The 22,197-nt window shown below is 47.2% G+C and overlaps 1 protein-coding gene across 1 annotated transcript; it reads right to left on the bottom strand.

Annotated features, from left to right (window-relative positions):
* Positions 1 to 6,616: 6,616 nt before the first annotated feature.
* PDX1 (pancreatic and duodenal homeobox 1) lies at positions 6,617 to 10,982 on the bottom strand. Its single transcript, XM_036457737.2, has 2 exons — positions 10,429 to 10,982; positions 6,617 to 7,149 (listed from the first exon to the last, which is right to left on the bottom strand). The coding sequence occupies exons 1-2, from the start codon at positions 10,829 to 10,831 to the stop codon at positions 6,704 to 6,706; spliced, it is 849 nt and encodes a 282-aa protein (XP_036313630.1). The 5' UTR covers positions 10,832 to 10,982; the 3' UTR covers positions 6,617 to 6,703.
* Positions 10,983 to 22,197: the final 11,215 nt, after the last annotated feature.

Genomic DNA, 22,197 nt, shown 5'->3' with positions numbered 1-22,197 from the left:
ATTTTTAAAGTCTATAATGCCTGATGGGTGTGGCTCAGTGGTTGAGCATTGACCTATGAACCAGGAGGATATGGGTTTGATTCCTGGTCAGGGTACATGCCAGGGTTACAGGCTGGATCCCCAGTGTGGGGTGAGCAGAAGGCAGCTGATCAATGATTCTCTCTCATCGTTGATGTTTCTATTTCTCTCTTCCTCTCTGAAATAAATATATTTAAAGTCTGATAACAATCCACTGAACTGACCTCATCAACTACTAATAGGTTGTAACCTACTGTTTGAAAAACACAGATTTATAGAAAGGGGAGATCCAGTATTTTATAATTACATAGAACATTTGGGGTCTATTTTTCTATCAGAAAGTACTTTCCACATACATTATTTTTTTTAACCCTGATAACAATCCTGTGAAGTGGGTTTACTAATGAGAAAAGAGATTTAAAGATACCAAGTCATTTGCCACATAGTTCAGAAGGGTGGTTAATGGTGAACACAGAACTAGAAGTCAATTTTTCTGACTAAAAATCTCAGCCTCCCTTGATATGCTGTGTCAGAATGAGAGACATAGTTCAGCTCTAATTGAATAGGAAGTTTAGTCTTGAGCTTTCTGATAGACAAAGTAGACCACAGGTTGTGTAGCACTTATTGTCTGATTTCCAAGTTAATTTCCTTATTTGGCCAGAGATTCTTCTCTTTCTCCTCCACTGGATCTGAAGACAAAAGGTAACATGAATGCTGGTTTGTGTTTTACCAAAATCTGTTTGTGTCTCTGTCCAGAGAAGAAATAATCTGCTGTAGAAACTTCTGGTCTAGAAAATTAGGCTTTAAACATTAACAAAAATAAACTATGAAGTTGTTTATTGAAATAAATTAAATTTCAAAGACTTTTCAATATTAAAAAAGTTGAGTGTTATTTTGTACATTTTATTGGGGTCTAGAGCTGCTCAAGTAGAAATAGTTCCATGTAATATATCAATTTCAAATTGACAGTATCTAGAGGTATGAAGCTTCTGAATTTTTTAGACATATCTAGAGGTATGAAGCTTCTGAATTTTTTAGAACATGTATAAATAAGATAAATGATTTTTAAAATTCCCCTTCCATTAGAATTCAGACTAATTTTGAATTCAGAAAAACCGTACATCTTATTTAAATGATAGTCAGCAGAATTATTGTTACAATTTTTGTTGTGTGATGGGCACTAGAAGTGAGAGCTCAGTGTGTTCTGTAATGCAGACAGGAAGCTTGCATGCATGTGATGACCTGGCATACACAGGGTGCCCCCAAAACATGCATACACATTTTAATAGCTGATAGCTCAATTAATGCTTTTTTCTTTTCAGCCAGACTGAGCTTTAAACAAAGAAAATTTATCCACTAAGCTTTCTTATGGGGATACATTAAAGATAAAGTTTACGATACAAAACCAGCAACAGTTGATGAATTGAGGGTACACAAATACTCAATGAAATGATTCCTGATGCTTGCAATTCCATTGCTTCAGGTTATCAGTAGTCCCTGAACCAGAACAATCATTCGTTTGAAAACAGGCATTGACAAAAAACAAAAACAAAAACAAAAAACTGACTTATTCATTTCTATAGATGCTTTTAAATTTTAAAAACGAACTGTATACTAATAAACTTGACTTTATAATCATCCAAAGTGTAAATACATTTTTGGGACACCCTATATCTAAGTGTTCATATGGTCTGTGTGGAATGACTTAAAGCAATTCAACTTGAAGTTGAATTATAAAATGTTTTATAAAATTAAACAGGTCAGATTTATCTATGTTTTCAAAGGCCATGACATTTTGTTTATAGAAAAATAATAATTTTAGTGAAACAAACAGTAGTAGCATTTTATTATGCCCATTCTAGCTCTGATTATAAACATAGCACACTTTAATATCAGAACCTGGCATTGATGAATTATCACTAGGTAGCGCAAAAGATACACACCAGCCAGTCACTTTCTCTCTTAGAACAGCTGTTGGGAGCCACTGTTGACAGAGCTTGACCTCCCTTCCTCCCCAGAGCTGTCTGCAGGTTCCTCCCAGCTGCTCCTGCTCCGGCTGCCCAGGGAGCAATTTTCTGACCGCTGCCCACCACTGAGAGTCTGCACCACTTTCTCTGCTGGAAGCCTTTATGCTTCCCGCTGCTCTGCCTCAGTTTCCCATTAGATTTATTGCTCTCACGTCTAGCTCGTCAGAGGAGTTTAAGTAAACTTTGGTTCAGCATCAATCCAGAATTTTCCCCTTTGACCTTTCTTCAGGAGGGTTTCTAGGTGACTGTTGATATGGAAGACCTCAGTTTTGAACTTGTTTCTTAAAAAAAAAAAAAATGAAATTCTTCATGTCAGCTTCTACCCAAGTTCTAACCTATGTTTTCTAAAGACAGCTTTTCCTGCTTTAAACTTGTCAACACAAAGACACGAGGCAGTTATCTGAGTAGACAGACGGTTTGCATTAGACACTTGAGAGGTGGCTGTTCTGAATGCACTGGACTGAATTAGTTGAATGGGGAGGATATGGGGAGGGTGTTAGCACTAGATGGAGGGGCCAGAGTTATTTTTGGAAATCAAAACCAATGTCTTTGTTGTTCAAAAGGAGAAATTTGGGGAACCCAAGCGACTCCTATTTACTCTGGTAAATTCACTGACAGTCAATCGGATCTCCATGGTTGGGCTTTTTAATGTTGTGAGCTCTCCGCTCCCCGCACAAACTGCGCAGAGTAGAAGGCAAGTAAATGCTGCTGATTCCGCTCAGACGCGGGTCTGAAAAGTGCAAGTCTAGGCTGGACCTGAAGCAATCAGCAGCTCTCAGATGTTACTGCCACGTATGATTTTAGTTTTTTAAAAAATCCTCACCCGAAGTTATATTTCTATTGATTTAAAAGACAGAGGAAGAGAGAGGGAGAGAGAGGGAAACATCAATGTGAGAGAGAAACATTCAGCACGCACCTCAGCTGGGGATGAACCTGCAACCTGGGTATGCGCCCTGACCTGGAATTGAACCCGCGATCCCGGGACCTTTCCGTGTATGGGATGACGCCCCAACCAACCGAACCACACTGGCCAGGGCTGCATTTAGCTTTAAGGTGAGAAATTCTTTAGTCAACCTACATGAAGAAATATATCGCAAAAGAAAAGGAATTTTGTTGTTTCGCCTTATAATTTCTGGCTCTGTTCCATGCTACTAGCACATCTCACAGGAGCCCAGAGCGAAGGGTCCCGCCCTCGCAGCGCCCAGAGCTCCCGGGTCTCCGACCCCAGCTCCCACTCTCTCAGTGGCGTCTGTGGGAGAGAGTGTGGGGCGGGGACAACCACACAATCCTCCGAACCCCGGGACCAGCCGCTGGCACACAGCGGGCCCTGCTGCAGCGTCCAGGGAGCGTCCCCACCTTTCGCATCGCCCCGAGGCGTCCCAGAACGTACCTCACCTCCTGCCAAAGATGACGGGGCTTGTGGCTTCAGCTCCGAGAAACTTCGGGAATGGCGGTGCAGGCGGGAGAGCCCCTGCACTTCGCTCTGTACAGGTCCCGGGGCGGCCTGCGCGGGACGGGCTGGCTTTGCGCCCCGAACTGCCTGCGCACCTGGCGGGAATCTGCTCTCCCTCTGTGCCCGGCGGTCTCCGAGGGGCTCCTTCCTACTGGGGAGGAGCGCGGTCAGCTTGAAGAGGGGAGGCCGTTGGGGGGCTGGAGAAGATCGGCTGGTTGGCGGCTCACGGCCTCTCCTCGGGAGACCGCCCTGCGGTGTGGAGCTCCCCGCCTCGCCAGCTGCCCGAGTGGCTGGCAGAGTTGGAATTCACAGCCGAGCACCTTCCTCTTCCTTCTTCTCTCCAAGGCCCGCCTGGCAAGCTGAGCTCCACTTTTGGCTGCCTCCCTGGGTCTCCCCGGCCTGTCCTGGAAATACCACCTCCCCTCCAGCAGCCCTACCCTGCCTTCTATAACAAATGCTTCAAATACCCCGAGAAATTTCCTCCTCAGTATGAGCCCATTTTGTGGAAGAGGCAGCGGGAGATCTAAGTGCCAAGCGCGGGTGGAGAGGCCGCCTGCGCTCTTCTCCGAGGGGGCGCGGGCCGGCAGCCCAGAGAGCAGCCAGCGCACTTCCAGTGAATCCCTGCGGGAGGCCCGCCGGGGCAGTTGGGGCGATCGCCTGGCCCTAGTCCGCACCTGCGCCCTCCCAGCCCAGGGTGACCGCCACTGCTCCTTGGGCTGAGGAACCTGGATTCCCGGAGGAGAGGCAGCGCCTGGCCAGCAGCGCACTACGCCTTGGTGGGACCGGAAGCCCCCGGAGGACAGCGGGCCTTGAGCCCAGAAACCTTGGCCCACCTCCCCCACCCGGAGGACCAAGCTTGGCTCCTCCACAGAGTGGGGGCGGGAGAGGGGAGGATGTTGAGCCCCCGCTGGCCCTCCCTGCTGCTCAACATCCGCCTCCCTAGTGTAAGAAGAAGACAGTCTCTTACCTGGGAAGGACGCTGTGGAAAACCAGAGCAGGTGATTTCGGAGGAAGTGCGCATAAAGATCACATCAACAGTATAGCTTGGGAATTTGACAAAGGAAAGGCCCCCTGGGATGGCATTAGACCAGGCCAATCTCTGCAGCAGCGCTCCCCTCACTTCCGAAAATAATGAGGATCATAAAACAATAGTGACATCGGAGGGAGAACTACTTTCTGGATACTGAATCAAGCGCTTCACAAGCGCTCGTTGGTGTAACAATCCGCCTCCACTTTACAGATGAGGAAACTGACACTCAGGGAAGTTGGATAAGTGTATGGGGTCAGGGCCAATATCATAAAGTGCGAAGGCACATTTCCTGGACTCCAGAGTTCAGGGGGTCGAGTGAGGGGTGGAGAGGCTGCGGTTTGAGGGCCGGCTCCCTGGGAGGCCTATCCCTGATGATTAAGTTCCCCCTTTCTGATCCACTGATTGATTTTCTCATCCACCAAGAGGTGAATGATTGATTTCTCTCATAAACAATAACAACAAAACAAAAATAAAAGCAAAACCCAACAACTAACACAAATAAGTCCTGTATCTTATACAAGCAGCCATTCATGGGAGCCAGCCATGGGTCCCCCAGGCTGGGAGGGCTCAGTCAGGCCCCTTTCAGGCCACAGCATGGGGGTTGGGGGGACTCGGACGTGAGTGAGAACAGCAGGGGAGCAGGAAGGCCCAGGCCAGTTGTCCTCAGCACCCCACTCTGGCTCTCAGACTCCAGGGGTGAGGACTCATCCCAAGCAGGACTCTTTGAGTGAGCTAAAGAAAAAGGCCTGTCACAATTATGTGATACCATAATCAATAAAGAAAATTTTTAAAAAGAAAGAAAAAGGCCTCTCCCAGACCACCGCTGTGGGAAGAAAGAGGAGACCCAGCCAAAGCTCTGGCCAGTTTCTCTGCTACCCAACCCTCAGGCCTCTGGGCTATCTTCCTGACAAAACCCATCTTGAGCAGTGACACTTAAGTTAAAAATGAAACAAAACAAAACTGAGAATCCACATGTTAACACATGCTCCCAACCCAAACCCAACTGTGGTGTTTCTTAAGTATGGGTTCTTCCCTAGTTAGTTCCAAAAAGATAAGTGCTGCTTTAATTTTTAAAATAAAATGGAATCATTACATCACAATGAAGTTTAGATATAAAGCAAAGGAATCAGTTTTCATCTTTTCCCACATTATCCATATTTATTAAGCATTTTCCACAAACAGCATCTGCTTGCAAGGCCCAGACCCTCAAACCAAAACTGACTTGGAAACCACAGACCTATTAGTTAAAAAAAACAAAACAAAACACAAATCTGTTAGGTAGTTTTACAGTATTAAATAAAAATAACCAGTTTACCAAACTCCTCAACCACATGCGTTTTTATCATTTCTGAAGATGTGGAAATCATACTGGCTCTGTGACTAGGTTCCAAGGAGGGTCAGGCCACCATGCTTGCCTTCCTGCCCTGAGACCAGTAAGTAAATCCACATCTAATTAGAAAGCTCACTTGTGGGTCTATCTTTCTCCCCTAAACTCCTTGCTCTCGGTCTATCAGTCTTTGCTCTCTCTGAAGTATTGGATCAAGGGGGTACACAGGGACCCCCTCTGCCTCTATACCCTACCCTGCTGCTACCCAGCTTCCCTTGCAAGATGTCTTCTTCGGAGGGAAGAGGTGCAGGCTGAGGAAAGGATGTGAGCTGGGGACGTGGCTGTGCTAAGCAGATTAACAAAGAAAGAGGAGGAAGAGGAGGAGGAGGAGAAGGGGCTTGGATTATTAGGGACATCTATTTCCCTGGGTCTTTGAAACCTCCTTTCAATTATTGCTAAAATATTAAGGCAGAAACCTGAATCAAAATGGCTCTGTTTCTGGGCAGATAATACATCCCTTTAGCTGGCCTGCCATGTGTTGGAGGGTGTTCCAATTAGTACAGTTTTTCCTTTTGAAGAGTTGGTTTTTCTAACGAGGTCCTTGCTTATGGAGTGCTGGGACCTGCACAACAGTGGCAGACCGAGGCCTCAGATTTACAGAAACCTGTCCCTTCTCCCCAAGGGCCGCCAGCGTTACCCCACCGGCCCCAACAGGCACAGGCCCTGGGGAGCGCTTCTCCCCGCCCTGGCGGGTGCCCAGCAAACCGCCAGCGCCAGTGGTCCTCACCTGGGGCCCCAGGCCCGCTCCCTCCTCTGTGAGTGGTCCGTGCCACTGACAAGGAAGCTTCTCACCGGTGTTCCTGCGGCCGCAGGGGCGCCACACTGGAGGGCTGCGGCGAGGCACTAAGGCCCGGGGGCAACCGGCCTTCTCGGGCCGCAGCGGGAACCGCAGGCGGCACCGCTCCCCCGGGGGGCGGCGGCGGAGGCAGCGCCAGCAGCTCCTCGCCCGAGGTCACCGCGCAGTCCTGCTCGGGCTCTGTGTCCCCGCCGCTCCCGGCGGCCGTCCCGCAGCCGCGCTTCTTGTCCTCCTCCTTTTTCCACTTCATGCGGCGATTTTGGAACCAGATCTTGATGTGTCTCTCGGTCAAGTTCAGCATGACGGCCAGCTCTACCCTGCGCGGCCTGGAGATGTACTTGTTGAACAGGAACTCCTTCTCCAGCTCCAGCAGCTGCGCGCGCGTGTAGGCCGTGCGCGTCCGCTTGTTCTCCTCGGGTTCCGCCGCGTAGGCGCTGCCTGCGGGACACAGGGCGTGAGAGGGTGCTCCCCCCCCCCCCGCCTTCTGCGGGAGGGGGGTGGTGGTTAAAGGTTAAAGCTCTCACTGACCCTGTGGTGGGCTCTCTCCACAAGTGGTTCTTGACCGGGTTCCCTTAACTTGTGTTTGTATTGATGCAGATTAAAATGTACATAATAGATTCCTAAATCTATTTAATTCTACAAAGGCAATAAAATGACTTTAAACACACAAAAAAAACCAAAAACCCAAAACACTTTCTGCCAATGACCCACAAGAAAAATACATTTCAGACTACTACTCAGTTTATTACAGATATATAACTGAAACAAACATTTTCAGGACATAAAACCAACTTGCACCACATGCGATGCTATCTAATTTTTCCCTATTAATTACTATTTCGTTTTTTCAAAGAAAGTTCTCAACCCAGTAAATTGATTTCATCACCCACTAACAGGTGCAACCCTCAGTTTGAAAATCCTTTAGCTAATAAAAATCTGAAAAACCTTGAGTTAATACAGCAATATACATATATCCATATATTGTTATTCTGACCATAATATTAGTTCTCTCTATAGTTATAGAGAGGGCCATTGAATTTCCTGTAATTGTCCTCATTTTAACTTTGGCTGGGCCCCGTCCTGAAAAAGAAGGCAAACTATTCTGGGCCCCTAAGGTTGCTATCAGCCTCCGCCCAGGTCTGGATCTCAAATCCTGGTTGAGGGGAGGCTCAGAGGCCTGAACTGAATCCCGCTTGGGACTGGAGAGGATGGGATGGCGTCAAGGGCTCCCCGTACTAAGCAGGGAGAGAAGCAACAGCCCGGCCTGACCCTGTAGCTCACAACCGGTGTTTGTCGCTGCACTCCTCAGTCCTGTGCTTTTCCTTTCTGTTTGAGATGCTGCCTGCACATGGGGTAAGCTTCACCAAAACGCTGGGAAAGGCCCGAGACTGTCGGTGTTGGGGCAGAGGTATGAAAGGCTCTCCTGTGGCTGTGGGCTAGGCCTTAGGGAGTTGAAAACCTGGTGTGCACGTCTGTGGAGGAGGGTTAATGACACAATGGAACCTGCTGGGTTTCCCCCGGGCTAAATGTTGGCTCCCAGCAGCCAGGGCGGAGGCTTGGTCTGAGTCTGGGAAGGACGCTTGCTTGCTTCAGGGCATCTCTGGGTCTTGCACTCCCAAGCCTCCCTTGGGGAGGTGGAGGAACATTTCAGGCATTTGAAAAGGCCCTCCGAGGTTCTTAAATTCAGCCACAACCTCTGCAGGGCCCTCTTCTGTGAGAGGTGCTGTGAAGGCTGCGCTGGGGCCCTACCTGAGACAGATGCTTAGGAGAGTTGGCAGGAGATGGAGGTGGAGGTGGAGGCTGTTGGTTCTGCTATTGGGAAGAGGGCAACAGGAGAGCTGGCCAGTGGGGCTGAGACAGTTCACTTTCTAGGTCAAGTTTTTTGGAAGTTCCTGTTGTTAGTATTCACATCTGAATTACGAATAAAAGCCCTTTGGTCATCCTGCCCTCCCAGGGGCTTGGAACCCCACTAGGAGTGGGCAGGCGGGTTCCCTGACCCCAGAAGTTTGGCTCCTTTGAAAATTTCCCCTGGAAGGACCCCCTTCCCAGGCAGCTCCCAGGAAAGGGGTCTGGGCCCCTTCCCAGCAGGCTAAGCCTGCAACGGGCCCGAGGGTGAAGGCAGAGGCCCCTCCAGCCCGGAAGCTCCAGCCTGGGGATGCCACCTTCCCAGGTCCCTCGCTGCCCAACAAGGCTGCTGCTTTTCCTTGGGGTTTTCCTTTCTGGCTTCTTGGTTCCGCTGGAGCCCAAGCTCCACCAGAGCTGGGGAACACTCCTGCGGCAGGAGGGAGGGAACGTGGCCCACCTCAGGTCCTCCCCCGCCTTTTTCCGGAGGAAGCCCTCGGGAGGAGCGGGGAAGGCCAGAAACTCTCGCGTTCCCTGCGCCCTTCGCCCTTCGGGAAGGGGAAGGGAGCCCCGGAGTGAGCACATCTTCCGCAGAGACTACAGACAAAGATCCTCCCCCCTTCCCCCATAGAAGGACGAGGTCTTCTTGCCGCTCCCCTCCCACACCCCGCACCCAAACTCGGGGCCCCTGGCCCAGCCGCTGAGGAAGTGTGTGCAGAAGCAGCGGGGTTTCGCCGGAGGTGGGGAAGGTTGGGGCTCAGTGGGGGCCCTGTCCTGCCTCAGGAACCGGCGGGCCTTACATTCAGCTTTGGAGAAAAGCGAACTAGGAGAGGCGAGCCCCGAGGACCCTGGGCGAGCCCGGACCCCCAAAGCCCAGCTTGGCTGTGCCAGGGTCAGGGTCAGGTAGGGCCGGCCAGACTCCGGGATGGGGCGGGGAGGGGCTCCAGCTGAGTCTCTCCCCCTACTCCCATGAGTTGGGAGGAAAGAAAAGTCAACTACCGTATTTGCCGTGCAGGTGTGACCAGAAGTGGCTGCGACACGATAACATTGTGTGGCGGGGGCGGCACAGGCCGCGCCGGAAATCTCGGCCAGGTTGGGGCGGGGAAGGAACCCGGGCTGCCGGTTCCTGGCCCCCCGCCCCAGGGAGACTGCTACCGCCACGGACGGGGCTCCCTCTGCCCCGACTGGCTGAGCTGAAAGAGCATCTCCTTCCTCAGACTGACCTCCAGGAGCAGCGTGGGGAGACCCCTTCACCGCTTCTGTCTTAGCATCTCGGGCGCCAGCCCAGCTGCCTGGCTCCTGGGTGAGCGGAGTCCTCAGCCTTGAGGTGAGCCCCCGCCCTGCCTCGCCCCCAGCCTGCAGCCTCTGGACACCGCTGCTTCCCTGCATCTTCTGGGGGCCCGAGGCCGCGCCGTCCTGCAGCGAAGCCCACGTTCCCTGGGCCCAAGCGGGCCTGAGACCTGAAGGCGCTCTCCTGCCGCTCACAGGTACCCTAACCCAGCTCGGCTTCCTCCACGCCAACTCCCTGGAGTCCGGGGCGGGTGGGTCCCGGGCTGGAGGGGGGTCCGAGGATCCAAAGCTTTGAGTTCGGCTCTCTGGGAGGGGCGCTGGGAGCACTGGGCTCCCGGAGCTCAACTCACAGACGGGGAAGGGGTTTAAGCTTCCAGGAGGAGAGCTTGGAAGCAGAGACGCTCCAAATTGGACCAGAAAAGCACGTCCACGCGGCGTGGCCTCGCTGCTCCCTGTGTACTTTAGTCCGACCCCGGTTATCCGTAGGGGCCGGGAACCGGAGCTCGGGGAGGTCCTGCGGAGCGATCGGAGGTCGGGCTGCCGGGGGAGAGTGGGCGAAGACAGAGAGCCCGTACCCAAGCTTACCTGCCCACTGGCCTTTCCACGCGTGAGCCTTGGTGGACTTCATCCACGGGAAAGGCAGCTGGACGCGGCCGGGCTCCTCCAGGGCGCCGGGGGCGGCTGCATCCGGGAAAGGCCCGGCGGGCGGGTGCGGGAGCGCGAGCTGGGCGGGGAGGTGGTGGTGGAGGTGCGCCATCGTGGGGTCCTCCGCGAGCGGGGGCACCTCGTACGGGGAGATGTCGGGCGGGCTGCCCTGCTCCAGCGCGCCCAGGGCGCCGGGGAACGGGGGCGGCGGCGGCGGCGGCTGGCGGCCCATGTACAGGCACGCGGGGGGGCTGGCGCTGAACTCGGGCGCCGGGCCCCTCTGGAAGGCGCAGGTGTCCTTGTAAAGGTGCGGGGCCGCGTAGTATGGCTCCTCGCCGTTCATGGCTGCCGCCGGGCTCGGGGACCGGAGCGGGGAGCTGGAGCCGGGGCCTCGGAGCTGCGCAGCGCTCCCGCCGCCGGCGCCACCCCTACTCTTTTTGACAGCTTCGCTCCGCTCCGGAGGGAGCCCGCCGCCCCGAGGGGCCTCGCTGGCCGGCGCCCCGCCATAGGCTCCGCGGGGGCCCACGTGGCTCGGCCCGGGGCTGTTATTGGCCTGTCCGCCGCCTTAAGAAGTGAGGCCCAGGCCCCGCGAGCTCCGCAGTTGTTTCGATTTTCTCTCTCAGCCGCGTTCACTGCACTCGCCTCAGGCGCAGTTGGCAGTGCTCTCCAAAGTGGGGCGCGCGTGAAAAATCTCAGGACTCTCTTCAGTCATAGAAAGGTTCATCAGACGTGAAACGATCTATTTTCCTTGTGTGCTTGATAATGTACAGAATATATTAGTAAATATATTTCTATATGATGGGTTGGTACACTTAAACATGTTAGGGAATATGGTCAAAAAAGCTCGCAGATCCCAGCTCTAGAGGTCAGAAGCAGTTCGTTCTGTGTCACCTACGCATGTTGCACACAGCCGCCAAAGGTCCCAGGAGCTAATACACACGGATCCAGCATTCGCTGTATGTTTTTATCGGTGGCTGCGCGGTGGAACTTCTGAAGAATAAACTAACGTCTGAAGCATTCACGGTGGCTTTTTAATTTAAAAAATAATTAGGCATTGTTAATTTTGACAAATTGGGACTCATTTGGTCAACTCAGAATGGGTTTTAACGTGGCAGGGGGAGAAGCAGCATCCCTCTTGTGGCTGGGAGATGGGAGCAGGGGGTTGGCCTGGAGTTTCCAGACCCTTGAGGGCTCTCCACTGACCCGGATTCAGATGATCTGGAGATGTGAGCAGTGTTTACAAAAGAAATAACTTTGGCTTCCACCGGTTGGGTAGCTTCTGGGCACTCGGGGGTCCTGACGAATAGAGACGCTTTTTTGCGGCCTGAGGGTGCGGACTGACTCTCTCCGCCCTGGGCTCTGTGGCACCCACTCCGCGCCTGTCTGGGCTTGACCAAGGCCTCTGATCATTTTGCCCTGAGGGTGGGTCCTGGGTGGCCTCAGACTGGGTCCTGCAGAAAGGAACACATTCCTGGGGTTTTAGAAAAACTAGACACCTTTGCAGAAAAGCCTAGGCAAGAGGGAGCATGAAGCACAAGGAGCCGCAAAAGAAAAATCACTTCGATGTGACTTTCCTAAAGCACTAACTAATCCAGTCCTTTAACAGGTATATTTTAATATATTTTTCTTGTAAGAAATATTTATGATTTAGTTTTTTAAAAAATTGATTGGAGAGAGAGAGAAAGAGAAGGAGAGAGAGAGAGAGAGAGAGAGAGAGAGAGAGAGAGAGAGAGAGAGAGAGAGAGAGAGAGAGATCTGTTGGCTCCTCGGTGCCCCCAGGGGGATGGAACCACAGCCCCTTTGGTGTACAGGAGGGCGCTCCCATCAACGGAGACATGTTTGTTTTAAATGCACACGGATTGAGTGCGCTAAACAAAAAACAAGGTGGGCTTTGACTTCTCTGCAGAGACCTTTTAGATGCTGGTGTCATCTCAGAACTGTGCTCTGTATCGAGGGGTCCGCGAAAGTCTGGGAATTCGCGTAGCTACCAGGATGGTGGGTGGGATTTCTTTAGGGAAAAGGACCACCTGCGGGGGGGGGGCAGGGACTGCAAGGCTGTGGGGCCTGCGCACCTAACCTCTGCAACCCCCAGTCAAAGAGTTCATTGTTCTTGGAGTCAGAAAACGAGGAGAGCCCGACGCTATCGCCCGAGCCGCGGGTGACTGCTTCGATCAGGAGCGCAGGGCCGGAGGGGGTTGCCGGGCCCGCGGCGTGTTGACCCTCAGAGATAATCTGCCAAATCGCTGTGGGTCCGTCGGCTTGGCGACGCGGTTATGAGCTGGCGGCGGCGAGCTCCGCCTGGGACAAAGATCGGCCACTTCTCCCCTCCCCTCCTTCGGTCTGCGGTCCCACCTCCTCCCTCGGCAACGAGCCGCGCCCCCTCCTCCCCGCTCCGGCAGCTCCGCAGCCCCCTCTCTTGCTGTTGGCCTCAGCTGCCACCCTCGACCAGAGTGTTTACTTTGCACTTCTCGCTAATTGCACGTTTCTGTAAATTGGTCTCCATTTCGATGCTTCATTTGCTCCCATTTACTGTTTTTGCTCGGCCCTGCGGAAAGAAGAGGCGCTCAGCAGAAAGCAAACCTACTCACCACGCAGGAGGGCAAAGCCCGGGAACCGGGGTGCTGAGGGGCACGTTCTCACCCTCACAGCGGCTATCCTGTGGCTTGCTACCTAAAGAGGTGACCCAGGAAGCAAGATCAGACATCCAGTTAGAGTTATTATTCGGTGGGACAAAGCTCATTATATTGGGTTGGCTAATTATGACCTGCATGCATATAGCAAAACCTCAGCCCCCGGAGCCCTCGCTACGCCAGGCCCCGGGCTGGTTTCTCCTTGCCTGCGGCTCCCGGTACCATAAAACCGCCAGGCCCATTACAGGTGAAATGCGTTTCCGCTCCGCAGCCCCGCTGACGCCCGCGCCCCTTTCACCTCCCACTGGCCCGGAGCGTCCCAGAGCCATTAGCCGAGCGCCTGCCTTCCCGAGCCATTTGACAGCAGCTCTTATGGATAAATAAACAAGAAAGGCTGTAAACCAATTACAGTGTGGACAGTGAAAAAGTCGTTTATTAGTAGAACGCCCTGATAGCCCTCGCTGATGTTGGAAGTCCTCCTCTACCCTCTACCCTCTTTGAGTCCTGACCGCGTGCGGTTCCGCCCTGGACAACACCCGTCACCTTGTTCTCTCTTCCTCTGCGGCTCCTTAGAATTTTTAAGCCATCCTATCCCATGATAAAGGAAAAAACAAACAAAAAACCACCAGACGAACCTTAACTCTAAGGATATGTTCATAAGGAATTTATTAGATCATATTTGTGTTTATAATTAATCTGCTGTTAAAATACAAATTAGATTATATACCGAATTGAAACACTAAAGCGATGTGATGTATGTAATGCAAATATTACCATAATTTCCCTCGAATTTTGGCAGTTAGCCTCTCCTTCAGGGGGCACTTAGCGGCCGCCTTTATTCCCCAGGGCCAACGAGTCATTCCTCCTCCCGCTGTGGGATTTCCTCAGGAGTCTGGGACAAACCTGTCTCATACAGGAAAAAGGACTTACTATTAATGGCTCTCCACTGGCTTTAGGGAAAAACAACCCAGCAAAAATAAGTGGAAATCAGTTTCCAGAAAACTCAGCCACCTTCATTCCCCCACCCCCATCCCCAGTTGTGTAGATAAATGCAGCCTAAAAATCTAATTGACGTGGCACTTGCCTTGCTGTGTGCCTCACTGGCTTTCTTTGTCCAGAGCTCAGCGCAGACGGGAGGCTCCCGTGCCCCAGGGCTGTGTGCTGTTTATGCTTCACTCCCAGACTCCCAGCCCTTTTGTCTTTTTGTTTGTTTGTTCCATCCTCTGAGGCTCCCAGTTTACTTTGCAGCTGAAAGGAAAGTGTGAAAGGAAGTAAAGACTCCAAATGGTCTAAAAAGCCTCCAGCTTATCCTTCTCTGGAATCACTATGGCCCATCCTGTCCCTTCTGGACCCATCCCTTCTACCTGCTCTTACCCAGGCTCATATCTGAGCTCCACCATCCAGATACGCAGTCTCCAGAGACCCCAGCCTTTATCGTTGCCCTCCTAGTCTTAGTCCTGGATAAACTCCGAGCTTCCATCCAACTTCCCTTCTTTGCTTTCCACCCTCCTCCCATCACCATTTCCTGTGACTAATCCTTTTCCAGGGAACCATTTCTTACCTTCAGGTTCCTGCCCTGACACACACTTCACAGTCACTCTAGCTGCCTTCCTAAACCATCCCGCCTTTCACAAGGTTTATTAGTTGAAGGACGAATATTTTCTTTCCTTCTTTAAAAAAATATATATTTTATTGATTTTTTGCAGAGAGGAAGGGAGAGAGATAGAGAGCTAGAAACGTCGATGAGAGAGAAACATCGACCAGCTGCCTCCTGCTGGGGATGTGCCCGCAACCAATGTACATGCCCTTGACCAGAATTGAACCTGGGACCTTTCAGTCCGCAGACCGACACTTGGCTTGAAGGACGAATATTTTCAATAAAATATTTTATTTATTTATTTATTTATTTATTTTAGAGAGAGGAGGGGAGCGGAAAAGAGAAACATCCATGTGAGAGTAATCTGCTGCCTCTTGCACACCCCTATCTTGAGATCCAGTCAGCAACCTGTGCATGTGCCCTGACTGGGAATTCAAAGGGCAAGGGATGATGCCCAGCTAACTGAGCCACACCAGCCAGGACTTCGATGCTATTTCTGATGAAACACTTACACAGCCCTTCCTGTGTGACTATCTGCAACCCCTTTGAGGGACAGAAACCCAATAGTAAAAATATGTTTGGCTTTGGTGGGTGATGGAAAGCTCTTGGGAACTATATTTAGCCCTCTTCCAAATCTCTCTCTGTCCTGCACAAGCTGTGTGTCTCCTGACAGTTATATCAGTCCACTGAGCTTCTCTGTCCTTATTTGTAAAGTGGACACAATAAACTGCCCATACGGTAGATCCACTGCATACAGTAATAATAGTACACACATGGAACCAGGCTTTGTTTCAAGCACTTTACATGTGTTAATCCTCATTAAAATGCTGTGAGGTAGATACTCTTATTTCCACTTTGCTGTGGAAGAAGTAGGCATAGAAATGTAATTTGTCCAGAATCGCACAGCTAACAAATGGAAGAGCCTAGATCCCAGCTGAGGTCTTAGGATTCATTTTCTTGAATGTGAGACTATACTATCTTTGTAGTAGGTAGTCAAGACATTTAAAAATTTTGTTTTGGTGAGAATTCAGTGAGGTAAAATGTCTCATGTTCCTGGCACTTCGTAGGCACTCAGTAAACGGCCATCTCTTCCCTTCTCCCATAGCATTACTTTCAATGCATCTATAAGCTTTAGTAATTGTTGGTCGTCCTTACATACAAGAGCACTGGGTTGCTATATCCTATGTTTTAGGGGAATATGCCCCAAAGTGTTTAAAGAGGTAGGGGCTGGGAGAGCTGGATGGCATCTTCCAAGCCAGCCCTCCACACACCACAAAGAAATAGGTGCAGGGGCTTCTCCTTTTCTACCGCTAGGAGAGCCGGCTAAAAAGGCCTGAAGGGCGAACTAATCACATCCTGGGGGGGGGGGGGGGGGGGGGGATTAGCTATCCTAGTAGGTGTGGAACCCAGCATCTGAGCTGTGTCTTATAGCCAGAGACCAACCACTCCCACTGCATTTTCTATGGTTCTTCCACTCCCCTGGTTAAAGATGAGGAATATTGTCATAAATTCAGAAGAAACCCTCAAATAATTCAGAAGAGAAGGGGATGATTCTAGTGTCTGGGTTGGAGCAGGGTGGAATCCTGCTCCATTCCTGCTTTCTCCAGGTTGCGAAGGTGGTCACATGCAACCCTGGTTTTCCTTGTGAAGATGCAGGAACACCTTCAAAGTGATTCATCTGTGTGTCCCTATATGTAAGACCCATACAAAAGTGTTGAAATTAGAAATCTGTGGGAATTAAAGTGGAACAATTAGCTACAAACTCAGAAGGGCACCAGTGAAGGCCCTCCCTCTGGACTTTCTAGCATGGATCCATTCTCTTTTTTGCAGTGAATTAAGTAAAGGTTCATTGTTTCACTGTGGTGTCAACTTCAGTGAATTTTTCTATTTGTAATTCTTCCTTTGGCAGAGATCTCTTATCAGTATATTCTTGTACTGAATTTGAATACATTTACTTTGTGTATTTTCTCCAATTACACATTATAACACATTTAAATTTATAGGCAAATGTCACAAAGGCACAGACTCCTACTATTATATCAATGAAATAACCTTGAGTAGAGTTTCTGAAGTGTGATTGTTGGACCATTGTGTCAAGATCATTGGGATGCTTGTGGTGAACAATATGTAGTATAGACAAATATTGAATTATAATGTTGTATACCTGAAATGTATAATTTTTTATATCAATTTTACCACAATAAAAAAAATCACTGGTATTCTTATAAAATGCAAATTCCTGAGCCTAATCCCATACCTACTGAATAACCCTGTGTAGGGTGTGGTGCATTTAAGTATGCATTTAAACAAACCCTACGTGATTCTCACGCACACTACAAATTGAGAACAACAACAATAAAAAATAAACAATGAAATTATAATTTATTTGATATGTGAAGACTCATTGATATTCATAAGCACAATACCCTCTACGTCCATCCATGTTGTTGCAAATGGTAAGATTTCATTCTTTTTTTATTGCTGAATAATATTTAATTGTGTATATGTACCACATCTTATTTATCCATTTATCTATGGATGAACACCTCAGTTGCTTTTATATCTTGGTTATTGTGAATAATGCTTCAATGAACATGGGGTGCATATGTCTTTTTGAATTAGTGTTTTATGTTTCTTCAGATAAATACCCAGAAATGGAATCCCTGGGTTATATGGAGGTTCTATTTCTAATTTTTTGAGACTTTTCCATACTGTTTCCCATAGTGGCGGCACCAATTTACAATCCCACCAATTTACAATCCCGTATCTTGTCTGCATTTGTTACTTGTTGATTAAAAAAATGATTTTTAGAGAAAAAGGAAGGGAGAGGAAGAAAGAGAAAAGCATCAATGTGAGAGAGAAGCATTGATTAGCTGCCTCCCACATAACCCTGACTGGGGATTGAATATGCAGCTTGACCAGGAATTTGGAACACTGGAGGATGCCTAAGCAACTGAGCCACACCAGTCAGAGCTGTTGATTTTATTTATTTATTTATTTATTTATTTATTTATTTATTTATTTATTTATGGTGATAGTTATTCTGACAGGTGTGAGGTTGTATCTTACTGTTTGTTTTGTTTTTAAAGAGGGAGGAAGGGGAAGAAAGAGAAACATCAATTTGTTGCCTCTTGTACACTCTCACCAGGGACTTTGAATCCAAAACCTAAGTATGTGCTCTGATAGGGAATTGAACCTTCGACCATTCAATGCATGGGATGATGCTCAGACCAACAGAGACATACAATCAGCAAGAGCCTGTAGTTTTAATATAAATTTCCCTGATGATTAGTGATGGTGAACACCTTTTCATATGTCTGTTTGCCATCTGTATATCTTCTTTGGAGAAATATCTATTCAGATCCTCCACCCAGTATGTAATTAGATTTGGGGGGGGGGGGGCATTAAGTTGTATGATTTTCTTACATATTTTGGATATTAACCTCTTATCAAAAATATCATTTGAAAATATCTTCTACCATTCAGTAGGTTGTCTTTTCATTTTGTTGATGGTTTCCTTCATTACATTGAACCTGTAGATTGCTTTAGGTAGTGAGGACATTTTAACAAATTAATCCTGCCAATCCATGAACATGGCATTATCTTTCCATTTATTTGTATCCTCTTCAGTTTCTTCCATCAATGTCTTACAGGTTTCAGAGTACAGGATTTTCCCCCTCTTGGCTAAATTTATTCATAGGCATTTCATGCTTTTTGACTCAATTATAAGTGAGATTGTTTTATTAATTTCTAATTCCAATTGGTAGTTATTGGTCAAGAGAAACTCAAGAGAATTCTGTATATTGATTCTGTTTATTGATTTTACAGAATTCATTTATTAGTTCTATTAGTTTTTTTGGCGGAGTCTAAAAGCATGTTATTTCAATCTCTACATGGGAAAACATATAAATCTTGAACACTTTTATAGTAGGTTATAAACCCCAACACTTTCATAGATTTTCCTCTGTTATGCATCCATTCATTCATTTTTTTTTTAATCCTCACCTGATTTGTTGATTTTGAGAGAGAGAGGAAAGGAGATAGAGAGAAACACTGAGAGAAACATCAATTGGTTGCCTCCCATATGCACTTACCTGGGGATGGAACCTGCAACCTAGGTATGTGCCCTGACTGGAAATCAAACAGCATCCTTTTGTTGTATGGACTATAATCCAACCAACTGAGCCACCCACCAAGGGCTTACACATCTATTCTTTATGTGACTAAGGATTTAGAAAATTCAGCTGGATCTTATTTTATTTTTGTGCTTACTCCCACTGAGCTATTTAGAAACAGTAAGACTCCTTGTGCTGTTAATGTGGCTCCAATGTAGATTCAGAGAACTGAGTATTTCCAGCCACAGTAGCTAACACATTAGGGCAAATAAAGGGAGGCAATAAAACAAAAGCAAATTGATTCATCTCCTGGCGGTACCATTAACTTGTGTCTTAATGCCATACTCTCTCTACACTGAACATGACCAAATAGCTTCCTTTAAAGGTAAATGAATTTTATATAATTTGCAGCTAATTCCATTTAATTCTGCCCACATGAGCATGTGATAAGGGAATGTTAGACTGGTTAACAATAACAGGCTAAAAGGGACATTCAGGAGGAGGCCAATATTTGATTTCCAAGTGCTCTGGCTCAGCGCTGAGAAATCCAGATTGTTATGAGTGTGTTGATTTCTTGGTTATTTGCTTTCTGTTCTCCTAGCTCCTGTGAGTAAAGGGCAGCGAGAAAACACTAGGATCCCATCTGTCACAATGAGGCCAGTTACCACAATAATAGCTACTCCTTTTTATAAAATCATTCTTTTTCTGACAAACCCTTTGGACTGCAGGGAATCAGGAAGAGTAAAAATAATAGAATCAATAACAACTTTGTTATCTAGTAACTTAAACAATCCTCGTCTGCTGGGATGGCAGAACAGGCTCTCTTATCTTGGAAACAGGAAAACTTTCTGGATAGTAAACTGTTTTTCACAAAATGTTTCTAACTGGATTAGGTTCCTAGAGAAAGTGCCACATTCTAATCACTTAGACACAATATTTTAAAGCTAGAAAAGAATTTGCCTCTTTAAATCTAATACATATTATTTCTTCTTTTTATTTAAGAGAACATCAATGGCTTACACAATTATTTGAATGTTGAAAACGTTCATTGGGAAGTTCTCATTTAAATATATGCATCATCTGGTCAACTTGGTTTTTGTTCCTCTATCTGTGCTTTTCTACATCAGTACTTGCCGCACACAGTGCTCTTCTGAGAGCTTTCATAGTGCATGCCCGAGTCTTCAAAGTCAAGAAATGCTCTATCTAAAAAATAGCAGGGTTTGATTAGGTTATCCCATGTTTATTTCTTTGCCGTAAATATTGATGACTTAGCTCAAGAGTCATGAAACATATCTTGGTATGAAGAGAACAATCTCTCCCATAGTGCAGGTGTTCATAACAACAACTAACTAGATAATACACACACCACAGAGATTGTCCTGCCTGACCTGATTCATTTAGATAACTGAAGGGAAATAGAAACTGAGAAACTTAAAAAATTAACTTAGTCTGTCTTTACTGCTTCAGTTTATACCCAAGTTCATCATTCATATGCTTGGGCTTTCAGTTTAGACTCAATCATTTCACATTTACTCTAATACCTTACATAACACCTTCCTTAAAGTCTGGACATAGACAACTGCAGATAATAATTTGTATTCTATGTATACAAAATAAAATAATAATTTGTATTCTATGTATATAAAATAAAATAATAATTTGTATTCTATGTATATAAAATAGAATAATATTATCTATACATCCCAGACTTTATGGCCAGCCTGAATATAAACTAACCTGATTTCCATTGGTATTTCTTGGGAAAGAGGCACCTAAAATTCAATTTAGGGAAAGAAAATCTTTTCCCTTTTTACTTTGCTGTATTGTAAAACATAATCAATCAGCGTTGTCTACTTCATTTACAAAGCAATTTATTAGACTCTGCCAACATAGTCACAGTTAAACCTTGAAGTTTCTAAAAGTTGGAGTTAGATATTGTTACGAATCCAGATAAACAGCAGTGTTTTCTTACCTTCCCAGCAAATTGTGACAGGTGATAACAAAAAGGCAAACAAGTCTCTAACCCCTACCCTGGTGTTATCTGTCTCCTGGCTTGTAACTACACAGAATTTGGAGTTTTCTCAAGAGAGTAGAGTGACACTATTTACCTTTTTGTATTTATATGACTAGTAGCCAAACTTAAATATAATAACTAAAGAAATTCATTAAGAAAAAGTACTTACTGGGAAACCTTCAACATTTCCCCCTTTTCTGCTGCTGCATTTCCTCATAAACCTCTTCCCTGCAAGCCCTACTGCCATTTTTAAAGAGCATACCAATCATAGTTCATCCACTATTTATAATACTCTAGGACTTTGGTTCTGATTATTGCTTGATATGAGGATAGAAAAGAATTGGAGATGGTTATGTACATTTCAGCTGAAAAAAAATTCAAAAATGTTGAGTGGTGTTTCAATGAATTTTTCCAGTATGTTGGGAAAAGGGCAGTGGAATCATCTTGAAAAGAGTTACAGGCACATGGCCTGGTCAGTTCCTCATTCCTCATTGAATTCAAGCTCTCTTTTCTGAAAAAGGTACTTGAAAAGATACAGTTTTGTTCTGTTCAACTTTTATAAAAACCACTAAGTAGGGCAATGCAAGCAACTAGCACCTCAGCACCAATTTTGCACACAACCCTCATAACTATCAAGTTACTGGATGTTCCACAAATTTCATTTCTTTCACTTACCTTCTCCATTCCTAAGCAGCCTGAAAGCACAGGACTTCAGTTTATACCAAGGAGTCTTATAATTTTTCCTCATTTGATGCCCGGGAGGAAAACATTGTACTATAATTATGAGAAGTGATTCTAAAGCCATAGCTCTGACTTTGTGGTTTTAATCAAATGGCTCTTTGAGGTTATCATGAATGAATGCTGTGAATCATCTCTCCAAAAACACACACATGTGTGTCAGCACACAGAATTTGACATATGATTTTAAGAAATTCAGTCTCCTGGGTCCTCAGCCTACCAGTTGCCATCCTTCACACAGCACAGTTTCTTTTTTCTTTTCTTTTCTTTCTTTCTTTCTTTCTTTCTTTCTTTCTTTCTTTCTTTCTTTCTTTCTTTCTTTCTTTCTTTCTTCTTTCCTTCCTTCCTTCCTTCCTTCCTTCCTTCCTTCCTTCCTTCCTTCCTTCCTTCTTTCTTTCTTTCTTTCTTTCTTTTTTTTACATTTTTAAATTAAATTATTATCTGTGTACATATTTTAACATTGCCCCCCCCTCCCATACATACCTTCCCTCCCCAGAGTTTTGTGTCCATTGGTTGTACTTATATGCATGTATACAAGTCCTTCGGTTGATCTCTTATCTCCCCCAGATCTCCCTACCCTCCCTGCTGTAATTTGACAGTCTGCTGGTTGCTTTA

Source organism: Pipistrellus kuhlii, unplaced genomic scaffold (genome assembly GCF_014108245.1).
Source record: "Pipistrellus kuhlii isolate mPipKuh1 unplaced genomic scaffold, mPipKuh1.p scaffold_m20_p_3, whole genome shotgun sequence".
Taxonomy (NCBI): domain Eukaryota; kingdom Metazoa; phylum Chordata; class Mammalia; order Chiroptera; family Vespertilionidae; genus Pipistrellus; species Pipistrellus kuhlii.
The sequence above is the reverse complement of the archived record's forward strand: the minus strand, read 5'-3'. Positions and strand labels throughout refer to the sequence as shown.

Bases quoted from the DNA above. Each gene is read 5' to 3' on its own strand.
- PDX1 (XM_036457737.2), bottom strand. From the start codon at position 10,831: ATGAACGGCGAGGAGCCATACTACGCGGCCCCGCACCTTTACAAGGAC. The intron at 7,150-10,428 runs GTAAGCTTGGGT...TGTGTCCCGCAG, and splicing joins GTGGAAAGGCCAGTGGGCAG to GCAGCGCCTACGCGGCGGAA.